Source organism: Macaca thibetana, chromosome 5 (genome assembly GCF_024542745.1).
Source record: "Macaca thibetana thibetana isolate TM-01 chromosome 5, ASM2454274v1, whole genome shotgun sequence".
NCBI classification, from domain to species: domain Eukaryota; kingdom Metazoa; phylum Chordata; class Mammalia; order Primates; family Cercopithecidae; genus Macaca; species Macaca thibetana.
In genome coordinates this window covers 85,742,056-85,754,935 of record NC_065582.1, presented here as the reverse complement: position 1 = coordinate 85,754,935, position 12,880 = coordinate 85,742,056, and the positions used below count along the sequence as shown (strand labels likewise).

General features: G+C 35.5%; 1 protein-coding gene across 8 annotated transcripts in view; it reads right to left on the bottom strand.

Moving 5' to 3' along the window:
* CENPE (centromere protein E) overlaps positions 1-12,880 on the bottom strand; it is an 87,158-nt gene that overhangs the window by 17,980 nt on the left and 56,298 nt on the right. For 7 of the 8 annotated variants that reach the window (XM_050791892.1, XM_050791894.1, XM_050791898.1 and 4 more), the window contains 3 exons: positions 11,655-11,873; positions 9,194-9,391; positions 8,195-8,398 (listed from right to left, as the gene is read on the bottom strand). In XM_050791892.1, coding sequence (XP_050647849.1) covers positions 8,195-8,398; positions 9,194-9,391; positions 11,655-11,873 — 621 coding nt within the window. The remainder of the gene's footprint in view (positions 1-8,194; positions 8,399-9,193; positions 9,392-11,654; positions 11,874-12,880) is intronic. The other variant, XM_050791895.1, reaches the window with a different exon arrangement.

Sequence of the window (12,880 nt, the reverse complement as noted above, 5' to 3'; positions counted from 1 at the left end):
AGGAGAATTGCTTGAACTTGGGGGACAGAGGTTGCAGTGAACCAAGATTGCGCCACTGCACTCCAGCCTGGGTGACAGAGCGAGACTCTGTCTAAAAACAAAAACAAAAACAAAACAAACCTCAGTGTTAAAAGGGAAAACAACTCACTGCTGTTGGCAATTGATCTGAGTATCCTGTATTTCTGTACAGGGAATAACAAACAATACTCTTTTATATTGAAGGCTAACTAATTTTGAAATTACTGATATCTTTTTTACTTCCTAATTCCTACTGATTGTACTTTCTGTTCTCATCATGAATGCCCCATTGGTATCACCTCATTTGTGGCTTTGTGGTCATTCTACCAGGCTCAGATCTTAAATTCGTTGTGTTCCTGACACCCTGAACACTCCTTGGCTCTGGACTACAGACCTCACACCATACCAAGTTATTAATGCCGACTCTTATGTACTGGAAGAAGCCACATATACATGCTGATCCACACAGTAGAAATCCCTACTCTCTAATCACAACTGGGTCCTCAATATTACAAGAAAAACATCAAATTACAAATAGAGAGGATCTCATCCAAACATCGGTTTTGTGCCTTTCTCTACTGATTGTGGACTCTTTTGTTTTTTCTTGAAATAGCCAACTGCTATTTTGCTAGCTCTGGCTAATCAATAAATAGGATGAACTCTCCATGGGAAAACTTTTTAAAAAGGGCATTATTCCTTATTTCAACATGATTCCAATATAATTTGCAGATGAAATTAAATTGTCAGAAAAGAACTACCCAAACATATGAACTATAAAATATATTTTGGAAATGATAATATTAATCTAGCTACCACAGCTCCAATTTAATAAAAAGAAGCAATCTTTTGACTATTACATGTTTTACCAATGAAACAGAGAAGGGATTACTTCTGAAAGCAGGATGAATACTGCAATTACTTTTGCACTCAACAAATACCAATCAGTGAAATGTAAAACAAGTTAACAAACTGGTCTTAAGCAATGTTAGTCCTTATGACTCAGTACATTTGGGCTGATCACCTTGGGAACAATGATAAAAAAAAAAAATCACAATTTTGAAGTTTCTAGTTTAGCATTTTAGGTGTTTAGAAGTTGCCAGTCCAGGACATGTGCAGTGGCTCATGCCTGTAATCCCAGCGCTTTGGGAGACTGAGGCGGGGGGATCACAAGGACTAGAGATCGAGACTATTCTGGCCAACATGGTGAAACCCCGTCTCTACTAAAAAATATACAAAAATTAGCTGGGCCTGGTGGTGTGCACCTGTAGTCCCAGTTACTCGGGAAGCTGAGGCAAGAGAATCGCTTGAACCCAGGAGGTGGAGGTTGCAGTAAGCTGAGATTGAGCCACTGCACTCCAGCTTGGGTGAGAGTGAGACTCCGTCTCAAAAAAAAAAAAAAAAAAAAAAAGAAGCTACCAGTCCATCCTAACAACAAGGAAAAAGCAAAACAAATGAAAAAAAAATCTACAAGTCTGCTTAGATCCACCAGAGAAGTGAGGTTGCAGGCAAAGGGATGCTCCCCAAACTGGAGAGGCAGAGAGGGAGACACAGAGAATCATAACAGAGCAGAAACCTTTGCAGGAACCAGTTATGGGGTAGGAAACCCTGAATTGCAATGATGAACTATTGGAGCTCAGTGTTAACTCTGAAAGTTAAAAACTTTGGGGGACCTAGTCATACAGTGGCCGCTACACTTTTGCGTTTTACCTTCAGGAGATCTATCAAGTCATCACAGTTAACATTGGAGAAATCCCTTTGTGAGTCTGGCAGGAGAGGAGAAAAGGAACCATTTTGAAATAAAAGAGAGCATTTTTATTTTTTCTTAAGGTCTGCCCTCAGCAGAAACTATTTTACCAGAGCCTAACATACTGGGGTTTTATCAGGGCCTAATATATCTGGAGGAGGGGAAAATACTAAGTTTCAGCTGGCTCTTGCCTTCCATGTGAAGTCAGGGAAATATACTCCACCTGCCACACACCACACATACCTTGCCACTACACTACTAAAGGCCTATTTGCTACAGTTACTTTTACCCAGTAAATCATGCCTGCTTTTCAGCAAAAAAAAATTACAAGACATACTAGAGGGCAAAAAACACAGTTTGAAGAGACTAAATAAGCATCAGAACCAGAGTCAGAAATGCCAGGAACATTAGAGTTATCAGACCAGAAATTTAAAAAAAATTGATTAATATGCTAGGGGCTTTAGTGGAAAAAGCAGACGACATGCAAGAACAAATAAACAATGTAAGAAGAGACATAGAAATTTTGAGAAAAAAAATAAAGAGATGTTAGAGATCAAAAATGCTGTTAACAGAAATGAAGAATGCCCTTGAAGAGTTCATCAGTAGACTGGCTGAAGCAAGAAACTCAACTTGGAAATATGACAATGGAAACTTCCAAAACTGAAAAGCAAAGAGTAAAAATACTGAAAAAAACCCTAAACAACATCCTAGAACTGTGGGGTAATTATAAAAGGTGTAATGTATACATAATGGGAATACCAGAAGGTGAACAGAAAAAGAAAGAGCTGGAATATGTGAAGTAATAATGATTAAGAATTTCCACAGATTAACAATGTACACCAAACCAGGAATCGAGGAAACTCATAATGCTAAACGGGACAAATACCAAACAAAACAAAACAAAACAAAAACTACATCTAAGCATATCATATTCAAACTTCAGAAAAATCAAAGTTTTAATATTTGAAGAAGCTGGAAGGGAAAAAACACCTTACCTATAGGGGAGTGAAGGTAAGAATTACATCTGATTTTTCTAAAGCTATTCAAGCTAGAAAACAGTAGAGTGAGAAAACATACCAAACTATAATTCTATACTATGTAAAATTATTCTTCAAAAGTGAAGTAGACATAAAGACTTTCTGAGACAAACAAAAATTGAGGGAATTTGTTGTCAGTAGACTGGCCTTGCAAGAAATGTTAAAAAGAAGTTCTTCAGAGGAAAGGAAAATGATATAGTCAGAAACTCAGATCTACATATAGAAAGGAAGAGCACAAGAGAAGGAATAAGTGAAGGTAAAACAAAAACTTATTTTCTTATGCCTAACTGAGCTAACTTATGTATGCTTATCAATAAGTGAGATGAATGATGGCAATGATACAATGGATGGGAGGGAGAAATGATAAATACGTTGTTATTATAAGGTACTTATATTATCTGTGAGGTGGAAAGTGTTATTTGAAATTGGACTCAGATTAGTTGTAAATGGATATATTGCAAACTCTAGAGCAACCACTAAAACAAGATAGAAGTGTACTTGTATGCTAAGCAGAGAAGATGGAATCATAAAATAATTAAGATCATAAAAGGCAGAAAAAATGTGGAAGACAAAAATAGGTACAAAGAATAAGGACAAAAAATAGAAAACAGAAACAATATGGCAGATACTAATCCAATTATATCAATAAACACCTTAAATGTCAATGGTCTAAATACACCAATTAAAAGACTGTCAAAGCAGATCAAAAAACAAGAGCTGACTGTATGTTGTCTACAAGAAACCCATCTTCAATATAAGGACACATAGAGTAGAAAGTAAAGGGATGGAGAAAGATACACCATGTTAAAACTAGTCAAAAGAGATGAAGTAGCGATACTAATTTCACACATAGCAGAGTTCAGAGCAAGGAAAACTATCAGGGATAAAGGGACATAGTGATAAAGACATCAATACCCCAAGAAGACATAACAATTTTTATTTTGCATGCACCTAGCAAAAACGCATTAAAATACTTGAGGCAAAAAATGATAAAACTACAAGGAGAAATAGATCAATCTATTATAGTTGTAGACTTTAATGCCTCTTCATCAGAAGTGAACAGATCCACCAGGCAGAAAAATCAGTAAGGACATAGTTGAATTTAACAGTACCATCTATCAACTGGATGCAATTGACATCTATTGACTACTTCATCCAACAACAGCATATTATATATTCTTCTCAAACTCACATTGAATATTTGTGAAGACAGACCACATTCTGGACTCATCATACCATGTCTGCTCTCAGACTACAATGGAATTAAACTAGAAATCCAAAACAGCTGAAAAATCCGCAGATAATTAGATATTTAAACAATACAGTTCTAAACAACACACTTCTAAACAACATATGGGTCACAGGAGAAATAAAGAGAAATTAAAATGTATTTTGAACTAAATAAAAATGAAAATATGACTTATCAGTATCTGTGGAATGCAGTAAAAGCACTGCTTAGAGGAAAATTTGTAGCATTGAATATATGTATTAGAAAAGAGGAAAGACCTAAAAATCAATAAATGAGGCTTTAACCTTAGGAAACTAAAAATGAGCAGCAAATTAAATCCAAAGTAAGCAGAAGAAATAAAAGTTAAAGTAGAAATCAATAAAACTGAAACAGAAAAATTAATAGAGAAAATAAATATCCTAAAAACTGGTTCTTTGAAAAGATCAATAAAGTTAATAAACCTCTAGCTAGGCAAACTAAGAAAAAGAAAAAGAATACAAATTACTAATATCAGAAATGGATGAGAGGACATCACTATAGAGCCCATGGACATTAAAAAATATTATGAACAACTCAATTATTACAACCCACAATTATGAACAACCCACAAATTTGATAATTTAAATGAAATGGACCAATTCTTTGAAAGATACAATCTACCAATACACAAGAAAGGCAGTTTGATTAGGCCTATATCTATCAAAGAAATGGCGTCAGTAATTAAAAACTTTCTAAAACAGAAAGAACCAGGTCTAGATGAGTTCAATGGTGAATTCTACCAAATATTTAAGAAATTTAAGGAAAAACTACACCCATTCTCTACAATCTACAATCTCTTCCAGAAGATAGAAACAGAAACTCATTCTATGATGTCAGCATTATTCTAATACTAAAACCAGATGATGGATGACATTATACAAGAAAACTACAGACCAATCTCTCTCATAAAAATAGATGTAAAAGCTGGGGGCAGTGGCTCATGCCTGTAATCCCAGCACTTTGGGAGGCCGAGGTGGGTGGATCACGAGCTCAGGAGTTCGAGACCAGCCTGACCAACATGGTGAAACCCTGTCTCTACTAAAAATATGAAAATTAGTCAGGCATGGTGATGTGTGCCTGTAATCTCAGCTATTCAGGAGGTTGAGGCAGGAGAATCGCTTGAACCTGGCAGGCGGAGGTTGCAGTGAGCCGAGATCGCGCCATTGCACTCCAGCCTGGGAGACAGAGTGAGACTCCATCTCAAAAAAAAAAAAAAAAAAAAAAAAAAAAGAGATGTAAAAAACGATGTGAAAACCGCAACAAAATATTAGGAAGTCAAATCCAATCATGTGTAAAAAAGATTATACATGACCAAATGGGATTTATCCCAGGTATGAAAGGCTGGTTTAACATTCAAAAATCAATTAATGTATTCCATCACAGGCTAAAGAAGAAAAATCACATGATCATATCAATAGATGCAGAAAAAATATTTGTCAAAATCCAATACCCATTCATAATTTAAAACTCTCAGCAATAGAGATGAACCTCTACAACTTGATAAAGAATGTCTACAAAAAACTACAGCTAACATCATAGTTAATCATGAGAAACTAGAAGTCTTCCTGCTGTGATCAGAAACAAGGCAAGGATGTCCCCTCTCACCTCTGGTTTTCAACACTGTACTAGAGGTCCAAACTAATGTCATAAAACAAGTAAAGGAAATACAAGGTACACAAATCTGTAAAGAAGAAATAAAATAAAACTCTCTTTGTTTACATATGACATGATTATCTACATAGAAAATCTGAAGGCATCAACAAAAATACTCCTGGAACTCATATGCAACTATAGCAAAGTTGCAGGATAATAAGTCAATATACAAAAGTTAATAGCTTTCCTGTATACCAGCAATTTACAAGTGTAATTTGAAATTAAAAATACATTATCATTTTACTAGCACCCCCCAAAATAAAATACATAGGCAAATCTAACAAATATATACAAGATCTATATGAAAAAAACTACCAGACTCTGATAAAAAAGTAGAAGAATCAAATAAATGGAGAAATATTCCATATTCATGGATAAAAAGACACGATATTGTTAAGATGTCAGTTCTTTCCATCTTTAAATTAGAAGCAATCCCAGCAAAACCATAGGAAGTCATTTTGTGAATAGGGACAAACTAATTCCAAAGTTTATATGGAGAGGCAAAGGACCCAGAATAACCAACACAATGTTGAAAAACGTCAGAGAACTGACATTACTTGACTCCCAGATTTACTATAAAAATCAGCAGTTTCCAGATTTGCTATCAATGAAAGAACAAATAGATCAATGGAATAGAATAGAGAGCTCAGAAATAGATCCCACGTGGTCAAATGATCATTGACAAAGGAGCAAAGACAATACAATGGTGCTGAATCTGGACATCTACAAGCAATAAAAAAAAAAAAAAAAAAAAGACGTTAAGCACTTCAGAAAAATTAACTCAAGATGGATCATAGGTTTAAATGTAAAACAAAAACTATGGAAGACAGCATAGGAGAAAATCTAGATGATCTTGGGTTTGGTGATATTTTAGATACAAACTCAAAGGCATAATCTATGAAAGAAATAATTGATAAGCTAGACTTTTTTTAACACTAAAAATCTGCACTATGAAATACAATGCCAAGAGAATGAGAAGACAAGCTACAGACTGGTAGAATATATTTCCAAGACACATCTGATAAATGACCAATATTCAAAGTATACAAACAATTCTTAAACCTTAACAATGAGAAAACAAATAACCTGACTAAAATAGGGGCAACAGACCTGAAGGGACATTTCACCAGAAAAGATACACAGATGACAAATAACTATAAAAAATGTTCAACATCATATGTTATTAGAGAATTGGAGATTGAATGAGATACTACTACACACTTACTAGAACGGTCAAAATCCCAAACTGACAACACCAAATGCTGATGAGAATGTGGAGCAACAGGAATTTTATTTGTTGCTGGGAGTGCAAAATGGTACAGCCCCTTTGGAAGACTGTCTGGCAGTTTCTTACAAAACTAAACAAATTTTTACTATATGATCTAGAAATTGCATTCCTTGGTATTTAAGTTGAAAATGTATGTCCACACAAAAATATATACATGTATGTTTACAGCAGCTGAATTCATAATTGCCAAAACATACAAGCCACCAAAATATCCTTTGGTAGGTGAGTAGATAAACAGGTACATACAGACAATGGAATATTATCCAGCATTAAAAAAAAAAAGAGCTATGAAGCCACGAAAAGACATGGAGAAAACGTAAATAAATATTACTAAGTGAAAACTGTCAACCTGAAAAGGCTATATATACTGTATGATTCCAACATATGACATTCTGGAAAAGGTGATACTATGGAGACGGTAAAAAGATTAGCAGCTGCCAGGGTTTAGGAAGGTGAAGTGATGAATATAGGTGGAACACAGGGGATTTTTATGGCAGGATAGTAAAATTACTCTGTATGACACTGTAATGATGGATACATGTCATTTGACACTTGTAACTCATAGAATGTACTATGCCAAGTGTGAACCCTAATGTAAGCTACAGACTTTGGGTGATAATGATGTATCAGTGTAGGTTTATTGATTGTGCCAAATGTGCCACTCTGATGTGGGTTGTTGATAGTGGAGATTGTTTGTGGAGATGGGATATAAGGGAACTCTCTGTACTTTCTGCTCAATTTTGCTGTGATCCTAAAACTGCTCTTAAAAAAAAAGTTTATTAAAGCACATGAGGCCCAACTAAAGTAGCTGACCAGGCTTGTCTATGACTTTACCACAGTTGCTGCCCAGAGCCTTGAAACAGACTCATGTCTTACGATCTCTAAGGCTACTTGTGTAAAAAGCTCAGTTCTTATAGAAGCAGTGAGAAGGAGAAGAAAAAGAGAAGAGTAAGAAGATTCAAGATTTCACAAGTGGAAACTAAATATTATACAAAAAGATTTCGTTACCTTGATCAGTATGAATTGATAAGGATACATTAGAGGAAGAACACGTTTTACCAAATCAATTTTTTAAAAGCATATACAAATAAAGAAAATATACATAAGTTGCCCTTTTAAGAATGAGTTAGGACAAGTAAAGCAAACAGCAACAAAAAAGAAGTAGTACAGCAAAAAGTAATACTTACAATTATTCTGTTATTAAAGAAGTTATTCATTTGACAAATCCTATCATTTTCTTTCTGGATGCCATTTTTAAGCTTTTCTATATCAAAACGAGTATTTAACCACTCTTCCAAAAACTGTGTCATTTCTTTCCTATTACTTAGTATTTGCTGAAATTCAGTCTTTATGGTAGGGAACTCACTTTCTGAGAAATCTTTGAGAATTTCCTGTGTGAAAAATAAGTGTCAAATTGTTTAAACACTAGGAAAGTTTTGATCCAAATATCATGTATATATATATACACACACACCACAAAAAGAGGGCAATACCTACTGGACTCTTGCTTTTCTTCCTTTTTACATCACTTCTTAATATTTTAAAGTAAACTAAGAAATATAATTGTAAGTTAAAACTTTATTCTAGTTATTTGCATAATATAATTTGGGCGGTATATGTGATGTAACAGATTGTACCTATTAAAATAAAAATTTGTAAAAATGACAATTTTGTGACTAATTGCTACAATACCTGAAGTGCATCTTAATTTTTATTTTTTGAGATGGTCTCACTATGTTGCCCAGGCTGGTCTTGAATTCTTGGAGACAAGTGATCCTCCTGCCTGAGCCTCTTAAGTGGCTGGAATTATAGGCATGCCACTGGGGCTGGCTTCATGAAGTGTTTCTAAATGTAGCTTTTTACTACATTTAGCAGACCTTACATACATGTTGGGAACTGGATGCCAGCCTCACACAGATGAATAAAAGTAACACATTCCATGTGGAGTTGTTGCAATAAAGAAGTTTCTGACTCCCAGTACAGAGGTAAGAAATTTTCCTGTATCTGTAGAGGTCTGAAGGGAGGCTAGTCCATTATTTGCCAGTCTTTATGTCTGGCCAGGTATCACTCTGCAACCTATTTTCAATTTCTGGTAAATGAAAATAGCTCTAAACACATGAAAAAGTACCTTTCTACTTGATAAAAAGGCTTAAAATCTAATTAAATCCATTTAAAATAAATCATACCTCAATATGTAGATCCATATTCTGGTTCAATTTGAGATCCCTTAATTCTCTGGATGGTACATCACAATCTTGTTGAAGGTGCTGTATTTTAATTAGCAATTCCTTTTGCTTTTCCACTTCATCAATAAAATCCATTTCAAATTTATTGATGGACTCATGTTGTTCTTCTTTTATTTTTGTAACATAGCTTAACACATACTTGCAGAAAAAATTAAACAAATTGGAAAATGAAAATTCTGTCACATTTACAGGAAGTTTTAATCCTTGAGACTGAGGTAGGATGACATCTCTTATTTACCTATATCCTCTCACAAGTGAGGAAAAAGGAAAGAGCTTCTCTCTATCCTCATTTTTTTCCTCTTAGTATCTTAGGAGAATAACTAACTCCCAGACCTATACTTCCTTATTTCTGACTTCCTATTAGATATACTTCTTGGATGTCTTACAAGTACTTCAAATTCAACATGTTTAAAATGTAACATGATCCCTTTTTCTACAAGTCCTCCTTTTTCTATTGCCCCGTTTTTGACTAATTACATTGCCAATCACCTGGGTTTCCCAGTTAAACTCATGAGACTCATTTTCAACATCCTATCCTGCCAACCCTGATTGGGTAACCCTGATTGGGTAACCAAGAAGATGATGTTACATGTCTCATGACTTCCTTGTTGGTCAGACACAGTGGCTCATGCCTGTAATCCTAGCACTTTGGGAGGCCGAGGCAGGCGAATCACAAGGTCAGGAGATGGAGACCATCCTGGCTAACATGGTGAAACCCCGTCTCTACTAAAAATACAAAAAATTAGCTAGGTGTGGTGGTGGGCACCTGCAGTCCCAGCTACTTGGGAGGCTGAGGCAGGAGAATGGCGTGAACCCAGGAGGCGGAGCTTGCAGTGAGCTGAGATCGCACCACTGCACTTCAGCCTGGGCAACAGAGCAAGACTCCATTCCAAAAAAAAAAAAAAAAAGACTTCCTTGTCAAGCATATTTAGATATTTGGCTTCAAGGACACAACAATTTGAATGCCATATGTCTCATGGACTTCATGAATAATTCTAGATGTCTGATTACCAGGATTTGTGGAAGAATTACCAGGGCCTGAAGGGCAATCTACCCATGTAGGGTAGATAACAGCTTCCTTATTCCTCAACTTCCACCATTCCTTAATCTATTATAATCTGGTCTCTTCCTTAACTACTCAATTGAAACTGTTCTGACAATGATCACTAATGAGTTCCATTATCACCACATTGAGAGAATATCTTCAGTCCATATTCTGACTCTCTGAAGTATTTGCCACTCATAACTTCATCTCTGACATGCTTTTCTCCGCTGATTTGGGTAGCAGCACTTTTGCTAGGTTCTCTCCTGTTATCTTTGACTTTTCCAACCTTTAACCCATGTGTTGCTCACTTTTCTGCTACTGACTCTTAGACATTTATCTTTTCCAGAGTTCTGTTTTTATCCTAAGGCTCTTACTCTTCATTATGTTTCCTGGATGATCTTACAAATGTATTATCTATCACCTATATGCTGATCAGTCTCAAATGTTAGTCCTTATTTTCCTCCTGCCAAACCTCAAACTCACATCTAAATGTCTACTTGGTTTCTCTTCTTGGATGTTCCATCATACGTATTTCAGCCCCCAGACATCTCAAATTAAACAATCTCCTGCCTCATCTACCTTGTTTCTCTATTTTTGAATCTTAGTTAATGGTACCACTATCCACAAACCTCACTAAGCCCAAATCCAAGAACTCCATCTAAACTTCTCTCCCTTATGTCCACTATCAATTATGTAGACCTGCTATTTTAAGCTGCTAAATATTTCTTTAACCTTGTTTGTCCTCTCTAGCCCTATGAAACCTTCCCTAGTAGTACAGTCACATATAAAATCTCATCTGGACCACTGTAACTGCCTCTTATTGCTTTCTGCCACTAGGCTTATCTCCCTCAAACTCATTTCTTCTTTATTCTTTAGTTTAGTACCTAAGTGGTAATCAGATCCTGTTACCACCACCACTTAAAATAACTGTCTAATGATTCCCCATCTACAAAAAGGACTCCAAGCTTTGTTATTGAGTCTGGCTTCCACTACAGTTTCATCTTCTGTAACTTTATTTAGTACGTCATATAACTTGCATGCACTTCTATCATTGCACTTAATACCTGTTTATATGTCTGTCTCACCCCAGACTATGAGATCTTTGAGATGTTAACTATCATCTGCCTCCGGAGCACCCTGACATAACGTCTAGGCCCACAGGCAAAGTTCAGGTGTTGTTGAATGACCAGGTGATAGGCGTATTGACTATCCTACATATTACTGTGCTCAGACTCACATAATCTTTAATTTGGTAGTAAGAATACTAAATAGCAAATATGCCGGCACCCGAAGCAGGATGTTTGTAACTGAAATTTACAGCAATATTTACAAGGATATTACTAAAAAAGATGGTACCTTAAGTTTCTTCATGATTCTGTGGAATTCCATGGAACATCTCTGGTTTGCAGTAAAAAGTTTTTCAATTTGTTTGGTTTGTAAATAGGGAAGTGAGAGGTTTGCTTTAACTCTCATTGAAAGCTCTTTTTGGATTTCAATTTCCTTCTCCAAGTCAAGAGACAATCTATTCAAGCACTCATAATGATCATCCATCTCTGAGTATCTCTTCAAAAGCTCCTAAAGGAAATGAGAATTCACTCAATTTATAACAATTCATTCTAATATAACAATAAGTAGTTACAACTCTAGAATTGTAACAAAACTCACGCTTTAACATTTTCTGTAGGGCAGAGATAAAGATCTTTGTATTTAAAAACAAAAGGAAACTCTTGTTGTCATTTTGGATTACAGAAATAATAGATAATCATTATGGCAATTTAAAAAATTTAAGCAAATATAACAAAGAAAGCCAGGACCAACCATTCTTAACATTTTGATGCATTTTCTTTTAGTTTTTTGAATATTCATGATTTGAATCAACATTGACAAAGTCTGATGAGAAATTTGAGTAAATTCAATTAATTATGTATTGTAGTTCATGGTTGAGTGCTGGTTTATGTTTACAGTAGGCAGTCGGAGTTAGCAGATAAAACAAGTGATTAAGAATCAAACCACCTATTTGTCAGCTTGGTATAGATACTTCACACAATCCTACTATCTGCCTACAGTCTGTTTTCTATCCCTTTATCAGATGTAGAGTTCAGGTTCCAGCCATGCCACTTCTTGACTGGGGAAGTCACTGAGCCATTTTCACAACAGGGAGACCACAATAATTACCACAAAGTTTTCTGGGGTCAAGTAAAATATATGATCTATACCTATATATCTATGTAATTTATAAAACAGACACAGTCATTTAGCTTGAAGGAGACAAAATTATATTTATAAAAATGTTTCTACACCCAAGTTTTGAAATAAGTCAGATACAAGTCTGACTTAGTTTAAAATTGAGATTCTACCAATTTACTAGCTGTGTAACCTTGGGCAACTGCTAAACTTCCTTTCTGAGCCGCAGTTTCCTTGTTTATGAACGGAGCAATAAAGCCTATATCATGAGGTAAAACACCCAGTATGGTACGTGGCACACAGTAGACATGCAATAAACCTGGGCCCATAGACTCAAGTGACTTGAGGCTATGCAGGTGACACACTGGTCAGAGCACAGGTAGAGAAATATGTAAAAT